Below are 16257 nucleotides of genomic sequence, written 5' to 3' on the forward strand. Positions count from 1 at the left end.
ACTCATATGCATGCGTACACATGTATTTCTATAGCTTAATGTCTGTATACCTTGCGCTCTCCCTTTTTGGCTAGTCTGCCTATGTTCCATGCCCAACATGACTTATTCATCTTTATATTATGACCCTCTATATGCTTATTGATTTGAGTTTTGAACAATTTGGGAATATATATTCTTGTATCATTATGTAGTGAAGATTTTGACAAGAAAAGGTTGGGTATATATGTAAACTTAATAAACCATAGATAAAAAACTTATCATAATACCCTATTGGCAGGAACGACACAAAACTTAGATTTATATTAACAACTATGAGTTCTTAAAGACTCACCGCTGAAAAGCGTCATGAAATAAAAGAGAAAGGAAAGTTTTGCCCCGATAGTCTATGATTTTATGTGTCTGTTCATATACAAAAAAAATTGGGAGATAATATAGTTATTCTTAACTGTTAAGGCCCGGAAGCTATGCTCAGAATGTGTAACCATAAGTATTAGTGAAGGAATAGAATATAACATAAGATACTTTGGAATAGAACATGGTAGAGAGATACTAGGTAACCCTCCTCATTCTAAACAACAACATAAGGATCTAAGATCATGTGGTCCCCTTATATGATCATGAATCCTACTAGAATTTGTTCATTTGCTGTGTCATTTGCGTGTCGTGTATTTAGGTATATTACATTCCTTATTTATATGAGTCTTACTTGTATATCTTTAGTGAATTACATGGTAAAGAAGGGGTTTAATTTTCATAATACTATTTCATGAATCATATCTATCGAGACATCATGCTACATTTGTCTTTACATATTTTAGGTTAGTCTATGGATTGTAGATAGTCCTTCCTATTTACAATGGGGATTCTCGCAAATCTCTATATGAAATTCAAAGATTAACTAAACTACTAGGTGCACCTATCATTCGAGGACGAATGATCATAAAAAGGGGAGGATGTCACACCCCGTATTCTACGTGTACTAGTCTTATTTATATAATTCTTATTAACTGCATTGTGGTATAGTTCTGGATTTGGTTTTATAGGCAACTAGTGGCAATAGAATAGGTTTAAAGTGAACTGTCCATATATTTTGATGCGATCCAATTAAGTTGATGTCGATGGAAATATTTAAACTTTAGATCATAAGGTGGTATTTGAGTTTAAAGTATAAAGTGACTTAGTGTATATAAGTTCTGAGTTATGTTAAAGTTATTAAGGTCTAGAAATGAAATAAAATATTGAGGTGCTTGCTTGACTTCACTAAGCTAGTAGGTGACAAGTAGGTGCATCACCTACTTTGACTTATTGACTAGACAAAGTAGGTACATCACCTACTAAGACTCTTTTGACTGTGTTATCGGTCCAAGTACACTACACCTATTTACATTAATTTAGCCCAAGTTGAATAGAAGAATAAGAGGAAAATGGACAGCAAAGTCACAATCTTCCCAATCCCACAAGAAATAATTTTAATGGAAAACTAGGTGCATCACCTACTTAAATGTGTGGCCCAAATTATAGACACTTGTTGGCTGCAAATGAAGTACATGAAAGGTGGCAAAAGGGCCAATGTTCTTAAATCCAGAAAGTCCAAATGAAAAGTCCAAGTAGGTGGGTCACCAACTTGAAATATTATGGCCCAAAATGAGTGAGAAAGTCGGCCAAAGCAGGTCCCATTAAAAGAGATTGATATCAGCTTTTTCAAGCCATTATTACTTTGACAAAAAAATATGATTTCTAGATTTTTCTCTCTTCTCTCTCTTAGATTCATACAACAACAATTAAATATCATTAGGGTTCTTGAATAAAAGGCATTTCAATCTATTCTAAGGTATAATTTAAGACAAGTTAAGGAGGACAACCTTTACCTTGAAGAATTCAAGTATTAGCAAGTGATAGTTATGTCCAGCAAGGTAAGCTACTGCAATTTTCTCCCTCTTGTGCTTGACTTAATTAGGACACTTGTTATGTGTTAGTGATTTGGAAATTGCTACTTTTACATGGTGAATTTTGGGGAGGATGTTCTGGTGATTAGTGCATGTTGGGACAGTTATGGTGGGGAGTCCTCTTTATGTTAAGCTAGGAGCTTGTTTGAGCACTTTAAAGGTAACGTTAGCTCTTCAAGTGTTGGTGATCATAAACCATGATTCATATTGCTTCTATTACCTTATTATGTCCAAATATTATTTTATGTATGTTATGATAAGGGATATGACTGGATGTGCGGGGAAGTTATAGGAGACGTTAAAGGTCTTAAATATTGGATGGAGTTTTGGGGAGGACCTGATACGAAGGTTTTACAGTACATAGACGGGATTAAAGAGATAGTGAAGGAAAGAAACACTGGCTAGATAAATTGCATCTTGCTTCGTTACTATTAGGTGTGATCAAGAGGCTCAAATTGATTTATTACCTACTAATACTAGTCTTACAACTTATTTTATTGTAGATTAGTGATGTGAAGAGATGGAGCTTAAGTCATACATTTTGAATTGTATAGCAATGTATGTAAGGCTATTTGATTTCCTATTTCTTTGCATGAATCCAAAACATGCGTTACAAAAAGTAAGCATTCTACGTGCCCTTGGCAGTGTTTGATCCATAGTTGCAGTTCCTACTCCCAAGAGCATTGAAGTGCGTACTCTAATATGAGTTTGTTACTAAATGTGTGTGTTTACTCTACCAAGTGTTAGCATGCTTGTTTAAACTCGTTTTATTGTAAAAGTACCCCTAGCACTTATTTCCATTATATAAGTCATAGTGATCCTAGATTACACATGGTACATATGTTTATAGGATGGATATACGATCTGCCCATATCTTGCCAACTTGCTTTAATTATTTATAGATATGTCATCTTGTCACACGTTCATATGTTCCCTTTCTTGTTATCACTCCCATTGTGTTAGACAATAATGTTACCTCACATGATCGCTACTTGCTCAATTATACATTTATATGTACTTACTTGGAATATGTATATGTCCTTAAGTTGAATTTACCCTATTTCCCCCTTGGTTCCACATGCATGAACATTTTGTACTTGTAACATATAGAGTTCAAATCTCTTGGCTGAATGTTCAATTTTCTTCACAGGATGTGCTTCAATTTGTGATGTTAAAATGCTTTCCGAGTCATATAAGCTCCTAAGTACTACGTTCAAGTCACATTTGCTTCCCATGTCATTGTTATTAACGTAAGTCCATATTCATATGTCTTCTACTACTGGTTCGCAATTCCAAATTTAAATAAGGATTATGACCACCAAAAAATAATCACAAAAAAGTTTTGAACATCTAAAAGAAAAATTTTAAAAGAGTTATTATTTATTAAAGAACAATCCCAAAAGAGTTATGAACTGATAAACAACAATCTCAAAGATGAAAGAATCTAAGTAAAGTAATCAGTATGATTATGTGTGGCAGCTCAGGGGCAAAATCCTAGCATGGGACGATCCCGATTGGTATGGAAGGGTGACAACTTAGGGGCGAAATCCTATCATGTGCCGATCCCGATTGGTATGGAAGGGTGGCAGCTCAAGGGCGAAAGCCTAGCATGGGCCGATCCCAATTTGTAGAATTATGAGGACAGCATCCCAGGGGTCATCTGTATCATATGTATTAAGGTTATAAAGAATAGAAAAGTAAAGAAAAGAATGTAACATGCACGATTCCACAAGTACAAAGCAAAGGTTGTCTCTAATCCTTATCTATTGGTATTTGGTTTCACTTGAGCTCTCATGTTACATATGGTTGTATTATGCCTTGCATATTCAGTACATTCTTTCGTACTGATGTCCCTTATTGGGGACACTGCATTTCATGCTGCAGGTACAAGTACTGAACTAGTAGATTTTTTTAATAGAAGCACATTATACTCAGCGGATGTTGGTGATCTCCAGGTTGATTCGGGGCTTTGCCGATTCATTACTATGCGTATTTTCATAGTGGTACCATCATGGATTCCAGTAGAGGCTTTGTAGACATTGTAAAGTTATCATCTGTATTCATAGTTTCACTTGTCACATATAGCAGTTCAGCTAGTCAAAAGGTGTTATATATGAAGCTTCATCGGTAATTTGCATAGTAGTTTACTTTCCTATCATAGATTACTTGTAAAGCATATGTTCATAAGGTACTTGTCCACCTCACCTAGGTTTGGGGGCTGACAAATTTGTACAAGGGGAGTTTTTGGCTCTTCATAACAATCCTGAAGATTTGCAAGTTGACTTTGAACTTCAAGCGATGATGGATCATTTGAAGTTGAAAATCAAGCTTCTGACACTATTTGCTGCAACTTTTGAGGTCTCCCTAAAAAATTTGTTTCAATTAGAACTTTTGGATAATCTCAACTTGTAGGAGATAGCATCTTTGTGAACTTTTGGCTTTCTTTATTTCTTTCAATCTTTTTTTCTATCTTTTTCTTTCTTTAGAACTCATTTTTCTTTGTAAAAATTTATGGAATCCCATAGTGTAATTCAATAATTACATTCTGTCCCGATAAGTTTAATAATTACAAAAAATCCCTTAAAATTGCTGAGCCGTGATACTTTAGAATGTAGTGATACATGGTAACTTAAAACTGTTAAGAAAAAATAGGGGATAAAAACGGTAAATTTAATGCTGTTACTAAAACAGCTTAATTTGTGGTAACAGATCATTAATCAGCATTAAATCAGCACTTAATTGGATATTAATTTCAAAATTTGAAAATCAAAGATAGTATCAGTTATTTTGAAAACAATTTTTTAAAACATTCTGCTAAAATTGGAGCTACCAAAATTTTGTTGTTGTTGCAGTGGGTTTTTGAAGATGAATACTTCGATTTTGATGAGACATTCCGGAATTTGGGTGAACGAAGTGCAGTATGAAAGTTACAAAATTGATGGAATCATTGTTGGAGATTCAATTTCGTTTTCTAATCTCAAAGCTGCAATTGCAGCCGAGTTGGATATTGATGTATCAAGGAAAGAAATTGAAATTCGATACATTGTAGAAGGTAACTCCTGTCCGATGAAACTTAAGAACGATATGAGTGTTAAACTATATTTTGAACTGAAAAAAAAACGAGTCTGGATTTTCAATATATCCATTATGTATTGACACAATTGAGAAGAATAGTGGTACTATACATAACTTTGATGGAAGAAGTGGAGAAATAACGTGTGTAGAAGGCACAACAAATGATACACAGGCTTTGGCAATAGTTGAAAATAGCTTATTTGAGACACATGATAATGCAGAAGTTGGAGTTGCAAATGTTATAATCAATTCAGATATTGTTGATGTGAAGACAGGTCAGATATACAAGGATAAAACAACACTTGTAGATGTGATAACGAAATATAAGATAAAGAACAACTTCAACTGCAAAGTAAAGAGGTCTGATCAACAAAGGTATGACAGTGTTTTGATATTTTAATGTATCATGTGTTGTTTTATAATTTAATTAGTACATGAAACATTACTGTTCTATATGAAAACCTGCAAGTTTCATATGTTATTTTATAATCTAATGTATCATTATTTCAGGAATTTGTTTTTGATACATTGAAATAACTATATTTGATACTTGAAAGTACTACTACTGACATAGTAAGGACTGTATAAGTTTAAACAGTCATATCACAAATAGTGGATAATTTTGATTAAATTTTGATACTTTTCTTAAAAATTGGTTGATACTTTTTGTTTGATTCATTGTTTGATTACTTTAAACATTATTGTTGAATATATTATATATGATGTATTTGATATGTTTATTAATATGCTTAAAAAATGTACGCAGCTATGTGTTGGTATGTTTTTCAAACAAATGTAGTTGGACTATGAAGGCGTCGTGCAGGAAAAAATCTGATATATTCATTGTTAGAAATTTCAATAGTGAACATACGTGTCCGATGAGGGAGAGGGTATTAACCAAAGTCCAAACAACAGTGGGATTTGTAAGTGGAGTGACAGCTCCAAAATTGGTCAATTATAAACGAATTTATACACCAAGGGATATAATTGATGATATTAGAGAATATTATGGTGTTGAAATATCTTACCAGCAAGCATGGCGTGCTAAAGAACGTGCACTCTCCATGATTAGAGGAAAACCATCTGCTGGATATAGACGGATGCCGCGATACATACACATGTTAAAAACTGTGTATCCAGATTCTTATATAAGAATGCATAAGACTGAAGAGGATGAATTTATGTATCTGTTCATTGCCTTAAGACCATTCATTAGGGGATTTAAATACTGCAGACCAGTAGTTGTTGTGGATGGTGCACATCTGAGTGGAGCTTACAAAGGGACATTTGTATCAGCAAGCACACTTGATGGCGCAGGTATTTTTTTTTTATAGTAATGATGTCTTTTTATATATTAAGTATAAAATAATATAATGTGTGTGTAATCAGGTTGCATATTTCCATTGGCATATGGTGTTGTTGACACCGAAAATGATTGTTCGTGGACATGGTTTTTCAAACAGTTCAAACATGCATTTGGCAATAGAAAAGATATGTGTGTTGTTTCAGATAGAAATGAGAGTATCATGAAGAGTGTAAGGATTGTGTTCCCCGATGTACCTCATTATGCATGCATCTGGCATCTTTGGAAGAATGTATGTGGAAACTTCATAAGGAGCAGAAAGACCATAAGTGATCTATTCTACTCTATGGCCAAGGCATATAGAAAGGAAGATTTTGATAAGTTGTTGGCTAAGGTTGATAGAATTGATCACAGGGTTAAGGAGTACCTTGAATATGCAGGTTACGAAAAGTGGTCAAGAGTTCATGCAACAGTAAACAGAGGTAGAATGATGACTTCAAACATTGCAGAATGTATCAATGGTTGTCTTGTTGAAGCACGCCAATTAACTATATTAGAATTCTTGGAAGAGGTTAGAATTCTTTTTGGATCTTGGAATTGCAAAAACAGAGAAGTAGCCTCATACACAAAGGACACATTAGGTAGAAAATTTGAGGAATTGTTGATTATAAACGCGGCTAAAAGTTCAAAAATGGAGGTATGTATCATTATATAATACTTTATATTATATGTATCTAATTCTGTGTATCATTATGCTTTTTTTAACATTATTTGGTTTTTAAAAGTTATATATTTATAATTTTTAATGTACACAGGTTGTTCCATCATCTGAGTTTATTTTCTCAGTTTATGAAAATGGAAGAAGATATATTTTTGTCTTGAGCGGAAAGTATGTTGTTGTGGTAGATTTCAACTAGATTAGATACCTTGTTCACATGCAATCGCTGTATTGAAAAAAAAGAATGTCACCGATATGAATCCGTATTGCTCTGATTATTACAAGCCTGATGCGTTGGCAAAAACATATGAAATTCCAATGGTGCCAATGCCAGATAAGAAAGATTGGTCAGATCCTAAACACGTGGTAGCTGAAACTGTGTATCCACCTAGATACAGAAGATAATCTGGACGACCAAGAAAAAGAAGAAGAAAGAATGCAGATGAAAAGATTTCGGTGAACACAAACTGTTGTGGACAATGTGGACAAGAAGGGCACAACAGAAGAACTTGTACTTTCTACCCAAAAGAGAAGTGAATTAGTCGTAATGTTTCTATGATATAAATAATAATTTATAACGTAAACATTTTAATGAATTTCTGTTTTAATTACAACTGAAAATTGAACCCTTTGTGTTTAGATAAATAAACGTACAAACATGTGGTAATTACATTTGAAGTCATACTTATGATTATAAATAATTTATTATTATTGGTGTTGATAAATATACTTGTGTCAATATTTGTTTTGAATATATAAATCTTATGCTACAGTAAGATATATAATTTAAGAATTAATAGGTAACATAATGTACATGATACATATGGTTTATCTAGTGTATCATGTACTTTTATTGTGTATTTTTTGTACACATTGTTTATATAATGTATCATGTACTTTTAGTGTGTATCATTGGTTTGCACAATGATACATCTCCATTAGATAAAAAATACAAATATATTGTTGAGGTTATTGAGTACTTTAGAATGACTACAAATCATGTATCATGTGAATTTATATAATTTAACTTGTGTAATGCTTTTTTTGTTATGCTTTTATTGAAATATACAGTAAATAACTTTCCTTTAAAAAAATAATACCAATTCATATGAATATGCTATTCAATTTACCTAAATATCTTGTAAAATTTAAGGATTACAGTGTAACATATTGTACATTATACATACGGTTTAGCCAATGTATCAGTTATTTTTAGTGTGTTTTTGGTACATATGTATCATTTGGTTTTGGTAGTGTATCATCTCGATCAAATAAAAAATTTAAAAATCTTTATGTCTATGTTTAAATATAAATACTTTGATTATACTATATTAAATGATTTAAACATGGTTTTGACAGTATATTTATTATGTCTATGTTTAATTAAAAATTTAAAAATCTTTACGTATATCATTTGATATTTATATCTTCAATATAAACAAATTAGGTACGTAATGTGAAAAAAAATATTCATGGAAATTGACAAAACCAAAAAAATAACATTAAAAAGGATAAAAATAGTTTTTCAATAACATATAAAAATAATAAATATAACATTAAAACATTGTTTTATCATGAAATGCTACGCTATGTGAACTAAATCTTCTTCTGGTGGTGGTGTGACTACGCCCCTGAATTTTGGTGGATCATCATTATCTCTAACATATCCGCACTTAGCCTTCTCACTTCCATAACTCCACAACAATGCTCCATATCTTTGACGCAGGTAATCAGGATTAAAATCAGCATAAGATATATTGATTTGGTCACTGATATACTCGGCAAATGCAGTAACATATAACCCACAGTCTCTACAAAAAATACAGAATAAATTAAAAACTTAATGATACATTAAAAAGGGCAAATGAAAAATTCTTGATACTTACAGGCTATCGCTTTCCTGTGTAGGGATGTCTTGTGCAAATTCTATCATGAAAGGAACTTGAGGCTCCAGAAGTGAGCCATTATTGTTGTCTTTATATGCTTGACAACCAGCAAATTTTGTGCGTTCATTTTCTTCAAAAAATCCACTGTCAAGTAGGTATGAAGGAAGCATTTTAGACAACATCTTGATCTCATGAGGAATTGTTTGTTTCCTTGTGCTAATTGATGAGTCAAAAACCCTTATCAACCTGTTTTTCAACTCAACAACAGCCAACACCCAATGGAATTGTTGATCACAGTTAATTGGGATGTAGACCTCATCTACAAGATGCCATGGTAAAGCAGCTGGTATTCCAAACCCTTTGATGATGTTAATTATTGACCTCTCATGTACAGATACAACTGAAGCGCGATCAATATGTTCTTGTGTAGTAAGACTATCATCATCATCGTCCATGTAATATCTTTCATAACAGTTTTTTACATGTGACATGAACATACAGTGGGTTGTTGTGTATCTGTATTGATCCATGCTGCAAAGTTTTGATTTTTTGCGAAGGTAGTAAAAAATCACATCGATGTGCTATAAACAAAATGAAAACAGAGTAAGAAATTATTTACATCTAAACAATATAAAAAAAGAAATATAATTATGTGAATATAGTATGATACTTTTGCAAATTTAATAGTATGATACTTATACATAATGTATCATAGCTAATTAAATAGTATAATACTTATACAGAATGTATCATGATGTTATAATATAGTTATGACTAATACATATTTCATAAATAGTTTAATATTTTACCTCATCAGATCAACACTTGTTTGGCTGTGACATGGCATAAAACCAATTCTTGTTCATTGGAAAAGCAACAACAAAGTCCATCATCGTAAATCCAAAAGAAGAAGATCTTGATCTGTATTTATCGTCCGATGGGTTCCTGCATATATGATACATAAGTTTTCAATGTATGTACATGATACATAACACTCACTTATTTACAGTTTTTATATAACAATGTATCATGAATTAGTTGTATATAAAATGATTACGCCTAACACTGAGAAAAAAAATGTATAAAACTTACTTATTGTTATGATTTTTTAGAAGCCCCCTCAACAACCAATTCATGTAATCCTCAATCAGTTTCGGCAAAACTTTATCTGCAATGCCACATCCTTCAAACGGGAAATGGAGTCGAGTCATATCCTTCAATTCTCTTTTCCCTTCTCGCTTGACCCAAAAGAAGTACAATATGGAGATTGAATCCTTCTCGAAGGCATTCTATTTCTATGCGCAGGAGTGACTGCATCAGTTTTAACAGCAATCTCCGTTATTGGAACTTTAGTGGGTAATTGACTGTCGGTCAACAAGTACTGGCTGCTAGTTATATTCTTTTGATCTTAAGAATATAATGGTCTAGCATTGGTAGCATCTTTACCCAAATCTTTGATAAGCGCATCTATTGCTGCTTGAGTGGATGGCGATATTGTTGTTGAAGTTGAAGAATCCTGTATAATATGATGTAATGATTTTTAGAATAAATTTGTGTGTAATGAAATTGTGTGTCATAAATCAAAATTGAAAAATGTACCGATGAATCCGTTATTGTTTTTTCGGGCAACACATGAGGGATGTTGTGATGAACATTGTCGTCAACGGCTTGGTCCATGATATGTTCATTTAAATCTTGGTGCGACTGATGTGCGTCGCCATCTTGCATATGCAGTTTTGAAATAAATACTGTTAATATAATTTTTGCTGATACGTAACATTGATAACAATCACATGATACATAGTATTGATTAAATATGTATGATACATGACAAAATATAAAATGAGAAAAAAATGATCATGATACAAAGCATTAACTATATGTGCATGATACACAACATACCCAATGTATCATAAACATTACCTTTGAATTATCACTGACTATTGGTTCACCCTCATTTACAGAAACACCAACACCATCCACATAGACATCCCCTGCATCGTCGACGATATGATGCTCACCATTTTTACCAGAAAAACCACCACCATCCTCAGCCACACCACCCATATCATCGAGAGCAACTGGTATTTGCTGAGATATTTGTTTGTCAGACTGAAATGTGCTTGTATCAGCCTGAAAATTAATGTTCTCTTTGCTAATAGATTGCATCAGCTGGGAGTGATTTTCTTTTATCAAAATAATCAGTTCCTCAAATTTCTTGTCAACCTAAAAATTGTAGATACATTTAGGATAAATAAAAGTTTGTTTAAAAATTACAAAATAATTTACTTACGTAATTTCTCAAATATCCTTTCAACTCTTCAATATGAGGAATTATATTGTTGACATTCTGTGAATCTGCATATTCATGAACATCAGCAGCCGGGTTCTGAGAAACGTCTGGAACACAACCATGTACATCAGTAGCCGATTTCGGTGACACTTGTGGAACAGAACCATGTACATCATCAGCATTCGAATGTTGAGGCAGACTTGACATGGAAACATGTAAATCATCATCCGGTGTCGAAGACACATTTGATTGATCAGGCTGTTTCTGTTCTGACACCTTCTTTTTTTGAATAATCGATTTTTTTCTTCTTTTTGGCGGTGGTGGAGGAGATGTATCAGACATTCTAGAATATGTCCTCAATAACTGTTCGGGCAGTTTTGTGGAGAAATCATCTAAATCATGTTCCTCGTTTGGTTGTACTAATGGTATTGATGTAGAATGAGCATGTTCAACTTGAGCAATATCAAAAGCTTCAATTTCCTCTGCTGTTGGGACAATGTTTGTGTCACGACCCAAATCCGGGCCGCGACTGGCACCCACACTTACCCTCCTATGTGAGCGAACCAACCAATATAGACCTTAACATTTCAAGGTAATATCAACATAAAGTAATGCGGAAGACTTAAACTCATTAATAAAATCAATAACTATTATTATTCCCAAAATCTGGAAGTCATCATCACAAGAACATCTATAATCAAATTACTAAACTAAGATTATTCTAAGAAGCTAAAAATACATAAGAAGCTAGTCCATGCCGGAAGTTCAAGGCATCAAGACTTGAAGAAGAAGATCCAGTCCAAGCTAGAAGCATTAGCTCACCCTGAATTTCCGATGTAGTAAGACTGGCTTGAGTTACTGTTGAGTTGAAGACGATGGCACGTTTGCTGCACTCCACAAATAAACAAGAAAAAAAAACATAAAAGTAGGGGTCAGTACAAAACACGGGTACTGAGTAGATATCATCGGCCAACTCAAAATAGAAAACAGTATATACCAAGTAATATCATAAACTCAACTATGATACTCAACATGTAGCAACAACAAGTACTATATCATTAACAATTACCATCAAGTTCACACATGAGGACTCAAGCCTCAATACCATACTAATTTGGGAATTATGTTCTTTAGATTGAGTATATTAACATCTTTCAAGATTCATTATCTTTATTTCTCTTGTGTCAGTACGTGACACTCCGCTCCCTCATATTCATTAATCCTCTTGTGTCGGTACGTGACACTCTGATCCCCTAAATCTACGTGTCGGTTCGTGACACCCGATCCCCTAATTCTACGTATCGGTTCGTGACACCCGATCCCCTAATTCTACGTGTCGGTTCGTGACACCTGATCCCCTAATTCTACGTGTCGGTTCGTGACACCCGATCCCCTAATACTACGTGTTGGTTCGTGACACTCGATCCCCTAATTCTATGTGTCGGTTCGTGACACCCGATTCCCTAATTCTACATGTCGGTTCGTGACACCCGATCCCCTAATCTTCTTCCATCAATTCATCAAGCCTTCTTTCTTACCAAGGCATCATCAATCCCATTATTTTAGTTCATCACACCTTCTTTTATACCAAGGCCTCATTATTAACAAAGAGGTTAAGATTTTGCAAGATTTGGGATTCAATAACTTCATCATCCTTACATAATCACAATTATATAATTACATTCATGCAAGCATACTATTAAGCACATAGCAGGGTTTACAATATTATCAATACATATCATTCTCTATTAAGAGTTTACTACGAATATCGTAAGAGAAACCATAACCTACCTCCACCGAAGATTCGTGATCAAGCAAGCAATTTCCCAAGCTTTGTGTTTTTCCTCTCATTCGATCCTCTCTCTCGTTCAACTTTCTCTCTCTTTCTCTTGTTCTTTCTATTTTGTTTATTCAAACCCTCTTTCTTTTACCCTAATTAGTATATAATAAAGAATAAAAGATGGCAATAATAACCCACTAATTAACTTAAGGTTACCTCTTTTAACCCCAAGTAATTAGACTTATTAACATTAACCCACTAACTTTATAATTAAGGCAAGAATAGTCAAAAACGTCCCTTAAAATGTATCAAGAAATCTGACCCAGACTGGGATTGCGCAACCTGCGACGGCCCGTCGTGCCTGCGACGGTCCGTCCTGCAGGTCGTCGCAAGGGTCAGAGACTCAATTTCCACTGAATAATCTGTGACGGTCCGTCACGCCTGTGACGGTCCGTCCTGCCATTCCGTTACGAAGTTCAGAGAGTCGATTTTCAGTACCCAATTTCAGATTTTCTAAGTGTTTTGAAATGAGACCCTGCGACGGTCCGTCGTGCCCATGACGGTCCGTCGTTAGGTCCGTCGCCTCAGCCTGTTTTTCCAGAATAAAATCTGCTGCTCAAAACGACTAAATAGGTCGTTACAATAGATACCAATTTACCCATCGTTCGTCCCCGAACGATCAAAAGAAGGAAAACAAGGGCGAAAAGGAGTACCTGAATCTGTAAACAGATGTGGGTATTTTTCTCGCATATCCGCCTCCTTCTCCCAAGTGGCTTCTTCAACGGGTCGATTCTTTCATTGCACCTTGATGGATGCAATCTCTCTTGACCTCAACTTGCGAACTTCTCTATCTAAAATAGCAACAGGCTCCTCCTCATAAGACAAGTTCTCATCAAGCAAAACTGAATCCCAACGGATAATGTAGTTTCCATCCCCATGGTATCTTTTCAACATCGACACATGGAATACCGGATGTACTCCGGACAGCCCTGGAGGCAAGGCTAACTCATAAGCCACCTCCCCTACTCGCTTAAGTACTTCAAATGGTCCAATGTACCTTGGACTTAGTTTACCCCTTTTACCAAACCGCATCACCCCTTTCATTGGTGAAACTTTCAACAAGACTTGTTCACCCTCCATGAACTCTAAGTCTCTAACCTTTCAATCTGCATATTCTTTTTGTCTACTTTGCGCCGCTAGAAGCTTTTCTTGAATAGACTTCACTTTCTCTATCGAATCCCTCAAATGGTCAGTACTCCAAGGTCTAACCTCGAATGCATCAAACCAACCAATGGGAGACCTACATCTCCTCCCATACAATGCTTCAAATGGGGCCAAATCAATACTTGAGTGATAGCTATTATTGTATGAAAACTCCGCTAAGGGTAGGAAACTATCCCAATGGCCACCAAACTCTATCACACATGCACGAAGCATATCTTCAAACACTTGAATCGTTCTCTCAGACTGACCATCGGTCTGAGGATGGAACGCAGTACTATGGTCCAACCTAGTACCCAATTCCGCATGCAATATTTTCCAAAACTTAGAAGTAAACTGCGTACCTCTATTTGATATGATGGATAGTGGAACCCCATGCAATCGCACCACTTCCGAGATGTAAAGTTTGTCTAACTTCTCTGCATTGTAAGTCATCTTAACCGGAATAAAGTGAGCAGACTTAGTTAACCTATCAAGAATTACCCAAATAGAATCAAACTTTCCCAATGTCTTGGGAAGACCAACCACAAAGTCCATTGCAATTCTCTCCCACTCCCATTCAGGAATGGGCATTCTCTGAAGTGTTCCTCCGGGCCTCTAGTGTTCATACTTTACTTGTTGATAGTTTGGACACTTGGAAATAAAGTCAACAATATCACGCTTCATTCTACTCCACCAAAAGTGTTGCTTTAGGTCACGATACATCTTGGTTGCACCCGGATGTATAGAATACCTTGAACTATGAGCCTCTGTCAGAATAGTGTTGATCAAATCATCGACGCGGGGTACGCATACCCTTCCCTTGATCCTCAAAACCCCTTCCTCATCGATTTGTGCTTCCTTAGCCTCCCCTCGCAATACTTTATCTTGGATTCGCCTTAGTTTCTCATCATCAAACTGTTTTCCCTTAATTTTGTCAAGAAAAGAAGATCTTCACTCCACACTAACCAACAATCCTCCCTTCTCATTTACTTCTAATCTCATCAAGTCATTAGCTAGAGTCTGAACCTCTCTAGCCAATGGGCGTCTAGAAGCTTGCAAGTGAGCTAGACTTCTCATGCTTCCCACCTTTCTACTTAAAGCATCTGCTACAACATTCGCCTTCCCCAGATGATAAAAAATAGTGATGTCGTAGTCCTTCAGTAGTTCCATCCATCTCCTCTGTCTCAAGTTCAAATCCTTCTGAGTAAAGACATACTAAAGGCTACGATGATCCGTGTAGACCTCACACTTAACCCCATATAAATAGTGTCTCCATTGTTTTAATGCAAACACTACAACAGCCAATTCCAAATCATGAGTTGGATAGTTACGTTCATGCACCTTTAATTGCCTTGAAGCATAAGCAATCAGACTCTTCTCTTGCATTAGTACTGCACCCAAACCAGAATAGGATGCATCACAATAAACAATGAAGTTCTTACCCTCTACTAGCAAGGTAAGGATAGGTGCGGTAGTCAACAAGGTCTTGAGCTTCTGAAAGCTTTCCTCACATTCGTCCGACCATACAAATGGAACATTCTGCTTAGTCAAGTTCGTCAATTGGGAAGCAATAGAAGAGAATCCCTTGACAAATCGGCGGTAGTAGCTTGCTAACCCAACAAAGCTCCTTATTTCCGACACATTAGTAGGTCTTACCCAATTCTTCACTGTCTCAATATTAGAAGGATCCACCATCACTCCATCCTTAGAAACCACGTGCCCCAAGAAAGACACTGCATCTAGCCAAAACTCACACTTAGAGAACTTGGCATAAAGCTTTTTCTCCCTGAACATTTCCAATATCATGCTCAAATGCTCTTCATGTTCCTTCTTGCTCTTTGAGTATACCAATATATCATCAATAAATATGATCACGAAGAGGTCCAAATATGGCTTAAAAATCTCGTTCATCAAGCTCATGAACGCAGCAGGGGCATTCGTAAGACCAAAAGACATCACTACAAATTCGTAATGCCCATACCTCGTTCGAAAAGCAGTCTTTGGCACATCCGTTGCCCGTATTTTCAATTGATGATAACCGGATCTCAAGTCA

General features: G+C 35.2%; 2 protein-coding genes across 7 annotated transcripts; one reads left to right on the top strand and one right to left on the bottom strand.

Annotated features, from left to right (window-relative positions):
• Positions 1 to 1708: 1708 nt before the first annotated feature.
• On the top strand, positions 1709 to 7743 carry LOC104645151 (uncharacterized). Of its 6 annotated transcripts, none has more exons than XM_069292570.1 (9): positions 1709 to 1913; positions 2450 to 2504; positions 3097 to 3196; positions 3426 to 3691; positions 3831 to 4304; positions 4799 to 5396; positions 5788 to 6338; positions 6411 to 7021; positions 7140 to 7743. In XM_069292570.1, exons 7-9 carry the CDS (start codon positions 5828 to 5830, stop codon positions 7239 to 7241), a joined length of 1224 nt encoding a protein of 407 aa, XP_069148671.1. In that variant the 5' UTR covers positions 1709 to 1913; positions 2450 to 2504; positions 3097 to 3196; positions 3426 to 3691; positions 3831 to 4304; positions 4799 to 5396; positions 5788 to 5827; the 3' UTR covers positions 7242 to 7743. The 6 variants fall into 6 exon arrangements, 5 of the variants coding, with proteins under 5 accessions (XP_069148671.1, XP_069148672.1, XP_069148669.1 ...); XM_069292571.1 differs by lacking the exon at positions 2450 to 2504 and having other exon boundaries at positions 3831 to 4073; positions 4156 to 4304; XM_069292568.1 differs by lacking the exon at positions 2450 to 2504.
• Positions 7744 to 8624: 881 nt separating this feature from the next.
• On the bottom strand, positions 8625 to 10108 carry LOC112940491 (uncharacterized). The gene is made up of 3 exons (XM_069292040.1): positions 10021 to 10108; positions 8929 to 9873; positions 8625 to 8853 (listed from the first exon to the last, which is right to left on the bottom strand). The coding sequence occupies exons 2-3, from the start codon at positions 9456 to 9458 to the stop codon at positions 8625 to 8627; spliced, it is 759 nt and encodes a 252-aa protein (XP_069148141.1). The 5' UTR covers positions 9459 to 9873; positions 10021 to 10108.
• Between the last annotated feature and the right edge of the window lie 6149 nt (positions 10109 to 16257).

Source organism: Solanum lycopersicum, chromosome 12 (genome assembly GCF_036512215.1).
Source record: "Solanum lycopersicum chromosome 12, SLM_r2.1".
NCBI lineage: Eukaryota > Viridiplantae > Streptophyta > Magnoliopsida > Solanales > Solanaceae > Solanum > Solanum lycopersicum.